Source organism: Emys orbicularis, chromosome 1, assembly GCF_028017835.1.
Source record: "Emys orbicularis isolate rEmyOrb1 chromosome 1, rEmyOrb1.hap1, whole genome shotgun sequence".
NCBI classification, from domain to species: domain Eukaryota; kingdom Metazoa; phylum Chordata; order Testudines; family Emydidae; genus Emys; species Emys orbicularis.
The window spans coordinates 323,533,125-323,552,233 of NC_088683.1; the positions used below are offsets into that span (position 1 = coordinate 323,533,125).

General features: G+C 43.9%; 1 protein-coding gene across 1 annotated transcript in view; it reads left to right on the top strand.

The window, feature by feature from the left end:
* Positions 1 to 19,109, top strand: part of FLT1 (fms related receptor tyrosine kinase 1) — a 145,856-nt gene that overhangs the window by 62,724 nt on the left and 64,023 nt on the right. The window contains exon 11 of the mRNA XM_065397601.1: positions 7,093 to 7,207. Coding sequence (XP_065253673.1) covers positions 7,093 to 7,207 — 115 coding nt within the window. The remainder of the gene's footprint in view (positions 1 to 7,092; positions 7,208 to 19,109) is intronic.

The following is a 19,109-nucleotide window of genomic DNA, read 5'->3' on the forward strand; positions in this document are numbered from 1 at the left end:
GTGCCTGAAAACCATTCAAACTCAGTTAATAAATACGAGAGACACCTTGAATAAGATAAAATACAGACTAGATGTCAGTTGCTCTTAAGATCTCAATATTTATTTACAATACCTATGGATTTGCTGAGAATGGAAGACTCTTTTGAGGACTGAATGAGATTTTAAGTCTGGGACAGCTTTGGTAGGCTCCCAGGATCTCACTGGTAGGTTTGGGAATGAGGAATTCAAGTGATGTGAATACAGAAGTTGCCACCCTCTTTTTTAATATAATACAGAGATCTAGGTTCTTATATTGGTACCCATCACTGTATTATCTGAGCTGCAAATTTCAGATCTTGTTCCAAGTTGGGGTTTGCTGGGTTCCAGAGTTTTGGTTCAGGTCCATCTGTAATACAGGAAGTTCAATACACCCTGAGAATAACTAGAAAAATCCTTTGCCTAAGCCCTCGCTAATCAATGTAAACCATCCATATTGGTAACATGACTATTTTTATGTTAATACTGGTGTTTATACCTATTAGGCTCTAGAATGAAACTGGTTTGTGTTTTGACTTCAGTAGAATAAGCCAAAATGACATGTAGTACACTCTCACCCTGGAAACTTTTCCCCATCAATAGTTATAAATATACCACACTATTATGCTTGGCATGTGGTATGCAAATAGAGGTAAGAGTTCTGAAACTCATTAGGAAAGGGAGAGGGCTGTGGAGTAGAGTGAGGACAGTGTGAAGCTAAGGTTGATAACAGTGGCCTTGTCCAGAATAGGCCATGGGAGTTTTCTTATCTTGCTTTGACAGGAGGTGCTGTGAGCTTCCTGTGCGAAATCAGAAGCATATGCTGCTTTCCTCTTGTTGTTTGGCTTCCTCCTCTACACAAGACGGTTCCCAGCACTGTGATTATCTTTGCATCTTCAAACGTGGCACACTCTACTTCCTTAAGAGGTTGATGTATTCTTAAGAATCAGGCTCACGCCCCTCCCCCAAATTACTTCTGAAGTGCTGGTATGTGGCCAATTCCACAAATGGCCTTTAAAGTTGAACTTCTGGTTCCAAAACCCCCCCACAACCAACCAAACAAAAACCCTCCCAAGAGTGTAAATTCATAAAACTGAAAACCAGGGAGTTAAGTTTGCCCACAGTCTTAAGTCCTTTCTTTAAAAGGCAGGGAGTTTTTTGTGTTCTGACTAACTACGATGCATGTGCTTTGAGCTTCCTGAGAGTACGGAGTGTCAGATTAACAGCTTTGACCCCTCATTCCCCCTTTGGCATTTTCCTCTGAAAATCCAAAATAGAATTAATGGCTTCTGGTTTTACAAATGAATAGCCTATTTCTCAAGCACTTGACACAACAGGGCTAAAGCGTGTGTGTTTGTATACACACACGCATGCACACATCTTAATTAGGGGAAGAGAAAACGGAATTCAAGAGAAACAATTTACCAGGTCTTGTAGCTAAGACATTGGCCTGGGACTCCACAGCTCTGGATTCAGTCCCAGGTCGGCCCCTGTGTGACCTAGGGCAAGTCCCTGGGGATGAAATTCTGTCCCCATTGATACCAATGGGATTTTTGCCATTGACTTCAGTGGGGGCCGGGATTTCACTATTAATGTCTCTGTGCCTCAGTTCCCCATCTCTGAAATGGGCATGATAATACTTCCTTTCTTCCACCTTTTGTCAGTCCTGCTTAGACTGGAAGCTGTTTGGGGCCTGGATTGTCTCTTTGTGTTTGTACAGTGCCTAGCACAATGGACCCCTGATCCCTCCAGTCACGGGGGGAAGGATTCCTAACCTTTGGCCCCCCGTGAATCTCCTTACCACTTAGTGTGGACACTGGGGTCTGATTGTGCCCTGATATATACACTTACCTACATGTGTGTACATGGAACCAGCACAAAAGGGCATGAAAGGATCTGTGTGAAGGCAGGTGTAAGAGCTGGGGAGACTGGTTGCGTTACTTATGAGCATGCTGGCAAAGCTCTAACTTGTTTGTGAATTGCTGTGTGTGTTGTGTGCTTTCCAATGGTCTGACTCCAATTCTGGTGTAAACCCTCCTGGGTGTTTAAGGAAACTAAACTCAGCTCAACTGGAGTTCCCCTAGCTCCAGAGAGATCCAGGTAAAAATAATCTTTTCAGTCTCTGATTCCCAAAGATTTGTGGGATTTCCCCACAGTAATTTTGACATTTTTGGTTACAAATAGGAGTGCTCCACTTATTTTATATAGTGAATAATTTGAAGAGATTGGCAAACAACAACATACACAAAAATGCATAGATGAAGTTATATGAGGAGACCCACAGTGAAACATCAGTTAAAATAATTGGAAGATGATTATGATTTTTCAGTCCCGGCCAGAATGGATTTGTATAGCTCCATTCTTGTCTGTACCTTTTCAAACATCATTACATAAACACAAACTTGGCTCAGGGCTTATATTTAAATCCAACTAAGACTTTTCCCTTTCTGTTACAAGATACCTGCCATTATAAACCAAAGCAGGAGGCATGATTTTAATTACTCTCCTTTACCTATTGCACAGCTGTAACCAATTCTGCTGGGTTAAACAATGATACTATGTGGCTCAGTTGGAAATAACGGGCGGGGGGGGGAGATTAGATACTGAACTGGCTAACAAAGTCAGGACACTGAAAACCGTTCTCGTTCTGCATTGAGATATTTTATTATTTGAGAATAGAATTAGAAGAAGTCATTCAAAATGTGGCTAACTGGTACTAATGAATTTGATTTTCCATTATAATTGCATTACCATTATAGTCAGCAATGTGAACATAATATAACATGTGAAGTCATAAGAACATAAGAATGGCTGTACCGGGTCAGACCAAAGGTCCATCTAGCCCAGTATCCTGTCTACCGACAGTGGCCAATGCCAGGTGCCCCAGAGGGAGTGGACCTAACAGGCAATGATCAAGTGATCTCTCTCCTGCCATCCATCTCCATCCTCTGACAAACAGAGGCTAGGGACACCATTCCTTACCCATCCTGGCTAATAGCCATTAATGGACTTAACCACCATGAATTTATCCAGTTCTCTTTTAGAAGTCAATAGAAGCCACATATGCACATCCCTGGGGGAAATTCCATCCAGTGTTTTACTTATTCATTATTATTATTATGCTGGGCATCATACAGACATATAACAGAGATAGTCCCTGTCCCAAAGAGTTTACAGTCTAATCATACATACTCCTCTGTAAATTATTCTCTTATAGAGAATAATTTCAACTAGGTTCAGAGGCTGCAGACCTTTAAGATCTCTGGCATAGCCGATGCACAGCCTAATTCTGATTGTGAAGCCCTTTTCATCTAAACCTTCCCACCTTCCCTTGCCAAATTATGTTTTTCAACAAGTACTTTTATCAAAAAGAGGCCAGACTTTCAACACTGCAGCAAAGAGATGTCAATGTATTCAGTGAGGCAAGACTAGGGAGGTGGTGGAATCTCCTTCCTTAGAGGTTTTTAAGGTCAGGCTTGACAAAGCCCTGGCTGGGATGATTTAGTTGGGGATTGGTCCTGCTTTGAGCAGAGGGTTGGACTAGATGATCTCCTGAGGTCCCTTCCAACCCTGATATTCTATGATTCTAAGACTACAATTTCACCTGCTTCAAAGGGTAAAAATCTGACAAAGAAACACCTGATGGACAAGAAAAACGGTTGAACTGAGATCATGATGCCTCACTTGATAGTGACAAGATCCCTCCCCTATCCAAACTGCAAGAGACTAGATGAAATAGTCATTTGTGTACAGACAGTCTCGAGGTCACTGAATATGTCCTGCAAATCACAGCAATATGGAAGCATTATTGGCCCCATCTATATTACAGTTTCCTCCAATTTAGTTTCCTGTTTTTCAAACAGGCTGTTAAAAACACTGTTTTTGTTGAAGAGTGGTGCAGCCAAAGCAGACAGGGGTTAACTTTATTTGAACCATTCTAAAGCCTATTTTTGTCCTTGCGTTCTCTTGAATGAGTTGACAAAACTGTCTTAACGTTATATCCCATCCACTCACTCAGGCCTCCACGAGTGTGCTCACAGAAACGGATTTTTGAAATAGCATATGGAAAGCATGAGATAAATGTTTGGGTAGATAGGGCAGGACGTGTGAAGGGATGTAGGCATTGCAACGCTGAGTATCATAGCCCCCAACTTCTTAGTGCCTAGAAAACCACAGGAACAACACTGCTATTCACAAAGCCAAGTTAGGCACCTAGGCTCCCTATACAATGAAGGTGCCTTAGACTGAGATCCACAAAGCCAGCTGGAGTGAGCTGCCTAAGCTAGCCAATGGGAACTGCTGACTGGAGGAGTGTGTGCTGAGCCCCGCCCCACTCTCTGAGATAGGAGCCTAAGGGCAACTCTACACAAGAGCTCTCCCGTTGGTGCAGTTAATCCACCCTCCCAAGAGGCGGTAGCTAAGTCATTGGGAGAAGCTCTCCAGCCGACATAGCACTGTCTACACGGGGGGTTAAGTCAGTATAAGTATGTTGCTCAGGGGTGTGGATTTTTCACACCCCTGAGCAATGTAGTTATACCGATATAGGTCTGTAGCATAGACCAGCCCTAAGTGTGGGCTGCAGGGAGGCGCCTAGCTCTGCTAGTGAGCTATGAACAGGAACCAGCCACCCGGTGGCAGCTCGCTTAGGAGCCTAAGTCGCTTCTTGCAGGAATTAACTCTGGGCCTGCCTTGCTCCCCATAAAATGGAGGAGGTGGTGGTACCCAGTGGTTAGAGCACTCACCTGGGATATGGGAGACCCAGGTTCAGTTCCTCCTTCTCTGCCACAGGGGGCAAAATAATTTGAGGGGGGAGTCTCCAGAAGGGTGTGCTAACCACTGGGCTATGGCATGTACTGATGTGGGGCTGTCTCAGTCTCTCCTGCTGAAGCTGTTCCACTGTGGGTAACTACTGAACAAATCATTGGAGCAGGGCGTCTGGCCCTGGGGTCTTCCACCACCCAGGTGGATCCTCACCAGCACTCTCTCTCACTCTGCACCAATGACTGTTCCATGTGGATGAATTCTTAAATAGTCATTAAGCCAGCAAGAGAGAATGACTCTAGCCTGATGGTCAAAGCACGCACCTAGGAAGTGGGAGATCGCCTCCCCCTCCCCCCTTCAATTCCTTTCTCTCCCTCTGGAAAAAGGAAGAATTGAGCGTAGGTCTCCAACATCCCAGGTGAGTGCTCTAGACACTGGACTAAGCATTATGAAGTATACACTAATACCTCCTGGCCTCATCCAGCCAGATTTTGAATGGGCCCTGAGCTGGTAGGCATGCTCAGAGGCTGCCTACTCGATCAAACACTGCATGTGACTTAGGCAGCTGAATGTCTATCTTCCCCTGGTTTGTGAATCGCTCTGGGGTTTGGTACAAGACAGGTGTCTGGGCGCCTGGAGCGGGGCAGCAGTGCATATGCCCCATGGCCTAAAACTTAGGTGCCTAGGGAACTTTTACAGTAGAAAATTAGGAGCCAAATGAGTTTTGAAATGATCGACAGGGTTAGGCAGCAGCCAACCAGCGGTTTTGTGTCGCAGTGGGGATTTAGGCACCTAACATTGGTGTTTAGGCACCTGAGTTGCTTTGTGGATTGCACCCATACCGCATACCTGCCATCCCAATCCTCTCCATCGCTTCCCCCACCCTCCACGTGAAGGAACATGGCCCTTCACTTCTATAAGATGGCTGAGCATATCCCTGCATCATAAGGAATTCTTGGGGCAGAAAGCCACACATCTGTAATGATGTCCAAATTAGTTAATGAATCATCATTTTGAAAGGTTGTTAAATTAGTTAACATAACATTAGTTAATGTAATATTACTCTTGATGTAATGCAAAACATTTTAAAATTATTATATGGTGTAAACCATCTACCGTGATACAAAAACAATGAAGGAAGCAAGCAAAACGTAGAGTTATTTGATTCTCTGGTCAGTTTAGCAGTAGCTGTCAGTGCACAACCAAGTGGTTTTAAAGGTGACTTCTCCAAACAGCCCGATGTACATATGAATCCAATTTGCTGATGAGCATTAAATGTGTTATATTTTAAAACTTTGATGTGTTTGAAGAACATATCAAACTTGAAAGAGCTTTTACACAAACGAAGGGGCAAGCTCTACCTTTTAAATTGGGATTGAACCTAATAGTTAAAAATATAATTAGATGTCCTGAGAAAACATTCGAGATGGACAGAATGTAACAAACATTCCAAAGTGTTTATTTCCATATGTACCAAATTAAGCTTTGGAAAACAAACTAGTTCCACCATGACCACATCTGAATGTTCTGATTAAAAGCCAATTTGTAGTGTAAGATATTAATGTAATATGCTTTTAATTCAGCTTTTAAAAAACATGTTTGAACCCCTTTGGCAGTTAGATATAACTTTTTATTTTGTTAATTTGTAAGATTATTTGGTTGTAGTTTTAATGCCCGTCTAGTAAACAGGAAGTCACAGCAGTAGATAGTTTACGATTTGTAAATTGAAAGATAACACGTGGAAGATAATCTGTTGAAACAAAGAAAATTAGAGCTTGTGACATAATTTTTATGATAACCAAAAGAACCTGCACATAAAGGTTCATTTTTGGAATCATTTTTAAAAAATGGACCTCAGAAGTTTTTAAAATTTGTCAGCATTTTAAGTCTTAAAATAATATAAATAATAATTAAAGCTAAGGCTGAACCTGAATGGTGGGCTTCAAACTTTGGAACACTAGAATTAGAATACTGGGCCCAAACAGTCCCAAATTTTGATTCAGTTCAGATTCTCGTCTATATTTGAATTTCACGCCTGAAGCCCAACTCTACAGTGGGTCAAACAAGAACAGAGTCCAAAGAACCTTCGCTCTTGGGGGAAGTTTGGATCTGGAACTGAACTTCAGCCTCCAGCCCATGTTTGCTAATGATATCAAGAAGCATAGATGTAACTGACAGCTTATTAGAGCCCTTACAGCTCCTATTGACTTCCCTTAGGAGCAGCAGGTGCTTAGGACAGCTACTTGTTCTTCTGAATCAACTGTTTATTCCACACTCATTTTGCTAAGAGAAGCACTTGATTTCTCCTCTCCATAGGTATGAAGTTTGCTCTAACACCGAGGGACCTTTCATCTTGAAAAGTGGCAGCAGCAGAGGAAACAGAATCCAGAGCATCACTCAACACATGGCAATGATAGAGGGGAAGAATAAGGTATGGTTGGGGGAGTCAAAATACCACTACTATGCTAAGGCACTATCTGGGAATGTATTTTAAGAGATCATTGAGCTAAAACTGAAGAACTGAATGACATGGTATTGTAAATGTTTTAAATTTGAAGGACTGTGTACATGCTATCACACACACACACACACACACACACACACACACACACACACACACACACAGAGTTTGGTTTTTATTTACAGATATAGGGCCTGATGTTGCAAAAAGGTACTTCCTTCTGTGTCTAGTCCTATTAAAGGCTTGGGGACTATGGATGAGAATAACTGTTGGTAGCACCGGGCCTATAGGCTTTGTGAGAGGTGAACATAAGCATGAAGAGGCAACTTATAATTACAACTCACAATTCATTTTCTGTGTGAACATTTACATTTTCACTTTGATGCTGTCTGGGAATGTGACGAAGACATGAAAGTGTCAAAAGACCAGTGAGAATATAGAGCGCCAATGGGACCAATAACTTCACAAGCGTAATCTAAAGTTACACTTTGCTTAGGTTTGTACCAAAATGTCATGTGATATTTACTCCATTTCATGCCATTGTGCAGTTTCTCTTATTTTTGATAAGAGCATAGCACAATCTGCTCTCATCACAGCTGTAATGCTAGTTTATAGGAATGCTGCTGTAGACATTTTTAAAAGGTGTTGAAAAATTGGAGAGGGTTCAGAGAAGAGCGACAAGAATGACTGTGGGTCTGGAAAACTTGCCTTACAGTGAGAGACTTAAAGGGTTAAATGTTTTTAACCTATAGATGAGACGCTTAAGAGATGTCTTGAGCTGATGGTGGGATAGCTCTTTAATCTAGCAGTCAAAGGCATAGTATGATCCAATAGGTGGAAGTTGAAGCTAGACAAATTCAAATGGGAAGCAAAGCTCCAGTTTTTAAGATGGAGGTAATTAGTCATTGGAACAGCTTACCAAGGGATGTGGTGAATTCTCCATCATTTGAAGTCTAAATAAAGACTTGATTTCTTTCTAAAAGATGCTCTAGTTCAGCCACAAGTTATTGAGCTGCATGCGGGAATCACTCAGTGAGGTTCTGGGGCCTGTATTATGAAGGAGATGAGACCTATGATCACAGAGGTTCCTTCTGTCCTTAAAATCTATTAACATAGTTTGCCACTAGAAAAGCTAAGCACTGTATCTGGTCTTACAGTCTAGTTTGACTTGTGGCAATAATGGCAGATAGTATTACAAAGAAGCACAATCTTATCCTAGTGCCTTTAATTCCCAGTAATTGTGAAGGGCTTCATAAAACTTCAGGTGACATACACAGGGGCCCTCGTTGTCAGTTACACTAAGGCTATGTCTACACTGTGTTGTTAATCCCACAGCGGCGAGTCTCGGAGTCCGGGTCTATGGATTTGGGCTCGTACTACCACACTAAAATCAGCAGCATACATGTTGTGCCACCACCCACTCTGAGCTTCAGAGCCCGAGCTCCAGCTCGAGTCCAAACACCTACACAGCTGTTTTTAGCATCATAGCATGAGCCTGAGTCTGTAGACCTGGGCTCTGAGACTTGCTGCCACAGGTTATAAAATGCAGTGTACACATACCCTTAGTTCCCTTTACTCTGCTGTGGCAGTATAAAAGGGCCTTATAGTGTGTGAATTATAGCTAAACCCACTTTAAGACCCTTTCCACTGTCAGACCAATACAAATGGGAATTAGTGTAACTGAGAATCAGGCCTGGGGATCATGTCTTCCACCACTACTGTATTATTTATATGCTCCCATAGGTGTTCATGGCACTGTACAGATAAGAATGGTTGCTGGCCTTGAGGGCCTTTTAGTCCAATTCAGCCAGGGACCGTGCAAATGATTAAGGATAGAGGCAAAGATGGGAGAGGCTAGAATTGGAAGATTACATGAAAAACATGGTTTAAGGAGGGTTTTGAAAGAGGAAAAGGAAGTCATTTGGGGCACAGGAAGAGGGAAGCTGTTCCAAGCGGGGATATGATGAACAAAAGACAGCGAGAACGCAATTATGTTCCAGCAGGCATCTAGCCATGCGGAAAGTGGTCCTACCTGGCCACCACACATTGAATCAGCTGTGCAACAGCCAGACCTAATCTGTTTGTGTGTTGTGCTTTTTGGAGACAGTGGAAGAGGAGGGGCTTAAATGTCAGGCCAACTTCCAGCCCACGGCAAATAAATTCCTCTCTGGAGGAAGATGCTAATAATGGATCCTCGATACGGGATTGCAGAGTTTGTTTGAAGTCTTTGGCAATCTGCCATTTTTTGAAGCATGTCCAGAAATGCATCTGAAATGATGATTCCTGTGTGTATGTATTGCTGAAAGTTTTACAATGAAGCACAGTTGTTCTCCTTATCTATCCAACATGCTGTTAATCCCAGAATGGACTGTGTGGTGTTGCTTTGTGGCCACATGTCTTCACTAGAAGAATAGCATTTAGAAGTCACCAGAGTTATCAGTTACTACCACCCTTTTCCCCATACATTTTAGATATAACACTGATAGCAAAAAGGGAGTTGATAAGGAGGCTTCTGTAATTTTTATGAGCCATCTGAAGCACAAATCATCTTTTCTTGAAATGTGCTGGTTAGCTCCAGCCATCAGCTCTGCTAGGTCAATGCAAGTTCTCTTTGCCTCTGAAGAATTGCTTTTCCCAGGCCTTCGAGCCATGCTTGGCTGAGGACAGATAGCTCTCCTAAATGTAAAGTGCTCTCTGGCCCTTGGCATAGTTTCTTGCCAAGCCTTATGTTGCCTGATTTCTACATTCGTGGCTGACATAGAGTGGCCAGACATTTCTGTTGCCAGGGCAGGCGAGATTGTGCTTTGCTGTCTTTGCAGTCAACTTGTGTAGGGTTAACACCACTGACATATCTAGTTAAAAATTTCATTCATTGTGTCTCAAAGCAAAGTCAAAGTGGAGGCTCTTGATTGGGAGGAATGTTGAGCCCATTCACAGAACTAAGCAGACTGGATGTGACATTTCATCACGATGTCAGCTGTTACTTTAAAAAACTCTCCGAGCACTTCTGAATACCTTCTGTATTGATACATCCATGCTCCTTCTATTCCTATTTCCAAGCATAAAAGGCAGTGTAAAAAGAAGGCATGAAGCTCAGTGTGAGAAGTAGACAGGCAGCACTTAAAGGACTGGGTGGAAAGTTGGATGGGATGGAGCAAGGAGGAAAGAGCTGAGAGGTGAGCTGGGCACCTGAGAACAAGGATCTTAAAACTGATGTGAAATGACAGAGGAAACTGGTGAAGAGACTGAGGGATGGAACAACAAACATGATTAGAGCAACTTGAAAGGATAGTTATTTTGGATAGAGTGGAGAGAGGAAAACTGAGACATGGGGAGGCCAAAGGCGGTTACAGTAATTAAGGCAAGAGATGAACAAGGCATGTTCAAAGGTTTACTTTTGGTAATCAAGGTAAGTGTTTGGGTCTTGCCTAAGGAAGAGTAGTCAATTCTGTCCACACTGTGTGTAAATAGAGCATTAGAGCCATATCAGGTGATGGTTCTCATTGGTTTGGCTTTTTGTTTCAGTGAGTTGGTTTGTTGTCTGTATGGAAATATAAATGCAACCTCTAGTTTATTATTAAGTTTAAGTCCCCCCCGCCCCCGAGTTTGTATGGGTAAAAGAACACAGGAAGGGTGTGCTACATTATTCATTTAGTGACACAGAAAAACCATGGTCATGACAGTGTTTTAGTAACATTTCCGCTGAAACCTCTCTAAACAGACATTGAGAAACTTGAGTGGTATAATGGAATAAGTCAATGATGTAAGCAATAATACTTAATCATCAAATAATTGTTCAAGTGATTCAATTCCCACACCCAAAGTTTTCATTCTCACGTTGGATTTTCCCATTGATGTTCTAGTGTAATAACTCACATTATTTTTAGATTCTTCATATAAACTGATCCATTCAGTTCTTAAGAAACATCAGTTGTGAGTGCTCCCAGCTAAAATTAGGGCTATATTTCATGCAGTGCTAATACTGGCAGTTATCCTTAACTGGAGCAACAGCTCATTGCAAAGGCAATATGTGGGTGACCTGCAATAAAAATAAAGTAAGAAATGGTGCATTAATCTATATATGTGTGTGTGTGTGTGTGTGTGTGTGTGTGTGTGTTGCCTGACACTTCCCATTATAAGACCCTATTTTCAGTTGCATATGGCTGCCAAACTTCAACTGTTTGGGCTGAAATTTTTCAAGCCACGTGTTTGCCATGGGATGAATTTGTTTTTGAACTTTTCAGCCAAAACAGTTCAGCTGTTTCCAAGAATGAGGCTCAGGAAAATACATTGTTTTGCCCATGTTAAAAAAACTTGGCAACCTTTTCTTTCAAAGGCTCTGACACCCTCATGCTTTGGGGTAGGGACCTGAAATATGGCAGAGATGGGGGCTTACTTGTGAGGGCTGTGCCTTTTGGTGTTCCCATGAAAATCTGCCTGAATTTGGCCAAGTTGTAAGCTTTTTATATATATATAAAAAAAAAAATCACAGTTTGCACATGTGCAGTGGATTTTAGCAGCTAAATTCCCCAAAGATGTCATGTGCATAGGGCATGCTTCAGCCCAGGGCTAAGCAGGACTTTCCTTGCAATTGCAGCTCTGGGCTGGTGTAGGCTGTGCTGGATACAGTCATCCAACTGAGAGTGGGGAGACTCTATGCTTTGCATTCAGTGACCTCCTTCCAGCCCCACACACCCCGCTGGGACCAGGCAGTGTGGAGGAGAAAGCTGCCTGATTCAAAGGCAGAGGGGACAAGGTGCTGGGGGTGAGGGCAGAAACTGGGGTTGAAGGCTGGCGGGCAGGGAAGAGGGAAACTGGGACTGAAAGTCTGGCGGGGCGAGGAGATTGGGACTGCGAACTGGAGCAGAAACTCAGACTGAGAACCAGGGGGGGGGGAGAGTAGGAGGTGAGGAAGGAGGAGAGACATATCTGACAGAGAGCCAGGGTGTGTGGGAAGAACTAGGACTGGCTGGGCAAAGAGATTGGCACAAGGCCCCAGGTGGTTAGAGAGAGGAAGACTGAGACTGGACAAGGAGCTCGGGAAGGAAAATTTGGACCGGGAGCCAGTGGGATGGCAAATGTGGGCAGGGGGGGAGCATGTATGGAGACGAGAGACCAACTGGATGAAGAATTGGTAGTGGGGGAACGTATACTGTCTGGGCAAGGAGACTGGGGTGTAGGGGGGGCTGGGCAAGGAGCAGGGCCGTCTCCAGGTTTTTTGCCGCCCCAAGCAAAAACAAAAAAACAAAAACAGAGTGCTGCCCCTTGAAAAGAGCCGCCCCCAAAGGGCCAGAGTGCCACCCCATGAGAAGTGCCGCCCCAAGCACATGCTTGGAATGCTGGTTCCTAGAGCCAGCCCTGGCAAGCAGACTGGGAATGGAGAGTCTGGAGTAGTGAGACTAGGACTTGCTAGCCAAGGAGACTGGGATAAGAAGTCTGAGGAGTGGAGACTGAGACTATGTAGGCAAGGAGAATGGGACTGGGACAAAGAGCGAGAGTTGGGGAAGAAACAGGATAGGGACAGGTTGGAGCAAAAGAGTCTGTTCCCACTAGAACATGCTCCCCTCCAGAGACTGGAATGGAACCAAAGATTCCTGAGTCTCCATTCCTTGCTGTCAGCAAATAGCTGTGAAGCCTTCTGAGAAAGAGTGTGTCTCATCTCCATCTAGTGCTGGTCCACATAGAGGATGACAACCTACTACGGCTGTCAGTTACTCTGTTAGCTCAAGTGTCAGATGGCTATGCTATGGCTCAAAGCTCCAACCCTGCTGATGAAACCATGGGGCTGTCAATATGATCCCACAAGACAGAACTACTGGTTTTTTCAGTTTGTTTTTCTAAAAAACTAGGAATTACACACACTAAGTTAAAATAATACCATAAGCACTCAGAAGTTAGGATATGCCAGAGTTCAGGCTACTTGTGCAACCTTAATTCAGCCCCCTTGTGTGTATTATGCATTATGATACAGTCTTCAATTACATGATCACATATTAGTTTTTCTGACAGGACTCCTGCCTCATGGGGTGGGATGAGGACGAATCAGGACTGTAGTGAAGGAGATTCTTGTTTGTAAGATTCCCTGCTTCATTTGCTGCAGAAGTTGGAAGGTCTGTAGGGAATGCGGCAGGGGGTTTCAGAAAGAGAAGGGATCCGTTTCATCCGTTTCATGGATAAGGCAGTTGAATGATGCCTTATATGGATTATGTCCTTTCCTCTACCACAAAATTTCTATGTGATGCTAGTCAAGTCACTTAAACTAAACTTTTCCCAGGTGGCCACTAATTGTGTGTTCCTCATTTTCTGGGTGCCTGATGAGATCCTGCTGTCTGATCTGCAGAAGTGCTGAGTGCTCGCAGCTGTGATGAAGTCAATGAGAACTGTATTTTGAACACAGAGAGTACTATGTAATGCTAAGTACTCTGATAAATCAGCTCCTCAGCATCTCAAATTGGGCACCCAAAATTACTGGATACTTTGAACCTTACATTCTTAGTGCCTCAGTTCCCCATGTGTGAAATGAGGATAGTACCACCCCCTTATCCAGGGGACAGGGGACTTGTGAAAATTAATTCAGGTTTGTGAAGCACTCAAATATTATAGTGATGCGTGCCAGAGAAAAGCCCATGAGGAAATGAGTGATTCTTTCTTTGGAGCAGGATTGAATAATGAGCAGTAAATAAGGCATGGGGGCCACACATTGAACAATGAGGAGAAAACAAACTATTGAATAAACTGCTCATTAAGTGAGCATTGTGCACTGAATGACGCAGGGCTCCTCTGGAAAAAATAGTATGTGATCATGTAATTAAAAACTAAATCATAATGCATATGTACAAGAGGGCCAAATTAAGGTTACACAGGAAACCTTAATTCTGACATTTATTAACTTTGGAGTGTTTGGCTATGAAACCCTGATAATTTAGGGATGGATCCTGTGTGTTACGAGTTGTGGAGCCATAAATGTGTCTATATAAAGTCAATTCTAACAAATGAAACTATTTCTGATAGCTCATCCTATATTCTGTTTCTTCTGGTTCACATCTAGCAAAGCAGTGGAGAATGTGGGCAGTTCTAAGCATGTGGCAGTCGTACTGATTTCAGTCAGACTGCTTATCTGCTGAAAGTTACTCATATGCTCAAGTTCTTCGGAGGATCTGGGCCGTGGGTTGTACTATTTATTTTGAGAGCATTACTTCAGGATTTTAGCTTGCCTCATTTTCAATGTACCACACACAATTTTTCTCTGGGGTGTCCATCCTCCTCAGTGCTACTAGAATTTGCTATCACTTTTAAAAGAATCACTTCAGAGGGGCATGCTGGGTGGGGCCTAGAGTTTGACAACATTGAGCAAAGCATGACTTGGCACGTGCAGTTGCAGAGCTCTATCTGCCATTGGCTCCTTGACATCCCTTCCCTCCAGGTGCGACAGAGGCAGAGAGTCAAATGTTAGTGTATTAACCATATGGCATTGAATATGAAGGCCTTATGAGTGCAGCCAGGAGTACTTCATTGCTTGTACTACAGCTTCTTTGGAATCAGCTGGATGCAGGGCCAGTTCTAGGGGTGGGCGAGTAAGGCGGTTATTCTCGGGTACCTTCTTTCAGGAGGCACTGACTCACCACTCGTGAGGAGGAGCGGCACTGAAAATGTTTTCTGCCCTGGCCAGCAAAATGGTTAGGGCTGCTCCTGCCACTGCTCTTTCCAGGGGATAATGTGTTCTGCTTGTAGTGCTGCTGAAGATACAGCTCTGCTTAATGAGCAACAAACTCACCGGCCTTGAAAGCATGAACTTAGGAGAAAAAGGTTCCCCATAACTTTAGTCCACGTCCTGTTATTCAATTCGGAGATATTTCAGTAGGTGTTTCTTATATTGAAAATAATGTTTGTTCTGAAGGCGAAGCCTGTTGTCCAGATGTTTCACATGGATACCTCCTGCCAATAGGTGAAGCATACTAAGTATGTAACATCATTGGCACAATTAAAACAACAGTGATGTGCTCCAGTATTTCAACAAGGGTCTCCTACAGTAAGGTCTCCCCCTCAGCGGAGGTGCATGTAAAGACCTTTTAGGAGGCAGGGAGGTATCTTCCCCAGGAAAATTGTCAAAATGCCAACCATTTCCCTCTGGCTTCTCTGCCACCCATTTCAACAGTGTGAGTCCTTTGTGCAGGCTCTTACGCAAAATGGGACTTTAATGTAGAAACTCCTCGTCCACCGCCAGCACGTGGGGAGGAATCAACCTGTGCTTCCTCCTGCCTACAAAGATTTCGTCACCTCTCTCAATCAGTGTGCCTGCCCTCCTGATCCTCCTCCCCATCAGCCTCGGATATGGCCACCCACCATTTCAGCCTTCTCCTCTTCCAGCTTTCAGCATCTCCTCTTCTCTCAGCTGTTAGTGATGGCAGCAGCAATATGTGAATAATCTCCCCAGCCTCTGACTTGGAAATGTTCCTTCTTTCTTAGAACGTAATACTTCAGTTGGCCTTGGTTGGTTTGATACAAGAAAAATGTTGGTGGAAATGTCTGCTTGGAAGCTAGCAGATACCAGCCTTTACCCTGTCATAGCTAGCTGTGGCATCCGACTGCTGCGTGTTGTCCTCTTCTGCTCCGGCCAATTTCTAAACCTCTTCATGTCGCAGAGAATGTCAGATGCTGAAGGAGTTAGATGACATGAGGCCAATATCAAATACTCTCTTTACGCAACACTATGAAGAAAACACACACCTCAGATAGGTCCCCAGGAAGCCTATTTACTCAATATACACAAACCAGAACTAGCTACATACACACTGCTTCTCTGAGTGTTTTCAGACAGCTTTCACAACACAGAGCACAGTGTGCACCATTAGAAGACTCACAGATTATTAAAGGGATAACGTCTTATTCCTATACAGTACAAGTACCTAAGGCAATACTATATACAAATCTAAAGGAGTGAACAGGCCTCTGTCCAGGGATAATTAATATATCTAAATCTGATGGAATGAGAAAATTTATGCTTTAGAGGAAATTTCCCTTTTAAAACTGAGACCTGATTGTGTCAAACAAAGTATTGGATGATAAAATTAATTCCCACAAACTGGGGGAATTGCAGAAGGAGTATTTACCATGTAGGCCTCAGGCTCAGGAATAATACATTATGGGCTTCAGTCTAATAAAATAAATATCAGATACCAGTAGAGTCAGAGACCAAGGCCTGCTTCTCCCCTGCCAGGTACTTTGTGTAGTTGTTTACATCTATGCAAAATGGGTGTGAAGTAATATCAAGCGATGCAGCCTTGGTGAGCCCACTGCTGGAATTCTGCTCCAAGCTCTGATGTCTACACATTTAAAAATTGGAGAGGGTTCAAAGGGGAGCCACAAAAAGAATTCAAGGGCTGGAAAACATACCCTATTATGAGAGACTTAAAGAGCTCAACCGATTTAACTTATCTAAAGGAAATTTAAGAGGCAACTTGATCACAGTCTGTAAGTACCTATGCAGAGAGAAGATATCTGATATTATTGGGCCCTTTCATCTATCAGGAAAATGGCTGAAAGGCCAAGTTAGAAAAAATATAATTGGAAATAAGATGTAACTTTTTAACAGTGAAGACAATTGACCATTGGAATGGCTTACCCAGAGAAGAGGTACATTTACCACCACTTCTAGTCTTTAAATCAAGATTGGATGTCTTTTTGAAACGGATGATCTAGTTCAGGCACAAATAATTCCCCCCTCCACGGCCCATGCTATCCCGGAGGATGGACTAGAGCAGGGGTCGGCAACGTTCGACACGCGGCACGCCAGGGTAAGCACCCTAGCGGGCCGGGCCAGTTTATTTACCTGCTGACGCGGCAGGTTCGGCCGATCGCGGCCCCCACTCGCCGCGGTTCGCCGTCCCGGGCCAATGGGGGCGGTGGGAAGCGGCACAGGCCAAGGGATGTGCTGGCCGCGGCTTCCCGCCACCCCCATTGGCCCGGGACGGTGAACCGCGGCGAGTGGGGGCCGCGATCGGCCGAACCTGCCGTGTCAGCAGGTAAATAAACTGGCCCGGCCCGCTAGGGTGCTTACCCTGGCGAGCCGCGTGCCGAACGTTGCCGACCCCTGGACTAGAGGATCATAGATGCCCCACCTGGCCTCAGTTATCTGTAACTCTATAATTTACTAGTGCAGAGTGTGAATTTATGTTCATGTCACAGACCTGTAACCCTGCTAGAATTCCCCCTGGCTGGACACTCACTAGACTTGGTTCTTAATTTGTACTGAAAGAGGTACCGGGGCTCAAGCAATTTTTTTACATTCATAACTGATTCAGCAAGCCCAGAGGTGTCGGGGCTATGAACTGCCAAGCCCTGGCACAAGCCCAGCACTGACCAGACTGAAGTGGGCCCCATGTGCTTTAAGCCTCTTGAGAGTGAGCAGAGTCCAGACACTGCTCCTGGCTGAGGTCTCTGGGCACACACTTGGGGTCAGATCCTCTGTCTAGCTCCCCTTCTGAGAGCTGAGACTCAGTGAACCAATTGCTCAGCTCCTGGGACCTGTCCTGACTCCTCAGGCTCCCCCATAGCTTAAACACACCCACACCCAGAACTCCACCTTGTGGGTGCTCTGGGTTTACAGCTTCACTCTTCAGGAGCACGTGACAGTGCAAGCCTACAGAGAGACACAGTCAGACTTCCAAACATGATTACTCTGACTTAGCATGAAAGATACACAGATCTAGGCAAAATAACAAACACATCTGTATGCATTACCCTGCCTCAGTTTCCTGTCTTCTCTAGAGAGTTCTTTGGTCTTGGGGAGAGTCCTCTGTGATGTTCAGGATCCTTCTCCTGCAGCTCATGGCTTCGCCTCAAAATCAAGTCGTTCATCTCTGTCTACGTAACTTAGCTGCCTCTGACCTTGACTGGTCCCACAGTTAAACAGGATCCCTCTGCCTGCCCGCCCCCCAACTACAAAAGCATGCCCAAAGCTTCCTATGTGTCTCTGAGTCCCTTGAGTTTTTATGGCCCCCTACGAACACCTGGTTTTTTGGTTCTGTTGCTGGGGTTTTCTGCTTCCCCGCCCTGCAGACATGTTGGAGGAGCTAGCTTCTCCCAGCTTCAGCCAACCCACTCTCCCAAAGTGTTTTCACCTGAATACACGACTATGAAAGTTTAATGACTGACAATTGTCCCTGGTCTGTCAGACATACTACAGGCCCTGTCAGCAAATGGAGGATTCCCAAGTCACAGAGGCATTCCCTGACACAATTTCATAATAACCACTTCATAACATCAACCAGAATTCATAAGCTGAACAAACAGACCCCTAAATCATCACAGTTCATAAACACTGGTTTTACCATGTTTGACCAGCACTTAGTGAGGAGCTGCAGAAGGTCACTGTGCCTCAGTAAGGAGCAATCTTGTTGATCTTGACCCATGAACTCTAGTTACGGACAAAATGAACAGAAGAAAATATTAACTGCACTAAAATTATTTTTGAAGGTTTATGAAAATAGATTAAAAAAACTCAAACGTCAATCGACACAGATGTATCTTTTCTCATTGCTGCCTATCACACAACTCTACCAGTAATGCCACTCAACACCCCTTTATCTGCTTTTCTTACAACCATCGCCATGCTTTTATCCATGCCATTCCCTTCGAGGTGGCATGAAAAAATGAATGAATGCCCTTCCTGAACCACTCTGCAGTCCCATTGCTCTGTCTGCATTAAAATTTCTCCTCAAAACCTACTTCTACCATGATGCCTGTGCAAAATAAACTAAGAATGGCTGGGTTGACGCACAACTGGGGAGCTAAACTGAATTATCAGGATTTGATCAGCCACGACCATTGTACCTATTTTCCCTACCCATTGTCTGTTTTTCCTTTTAGATTT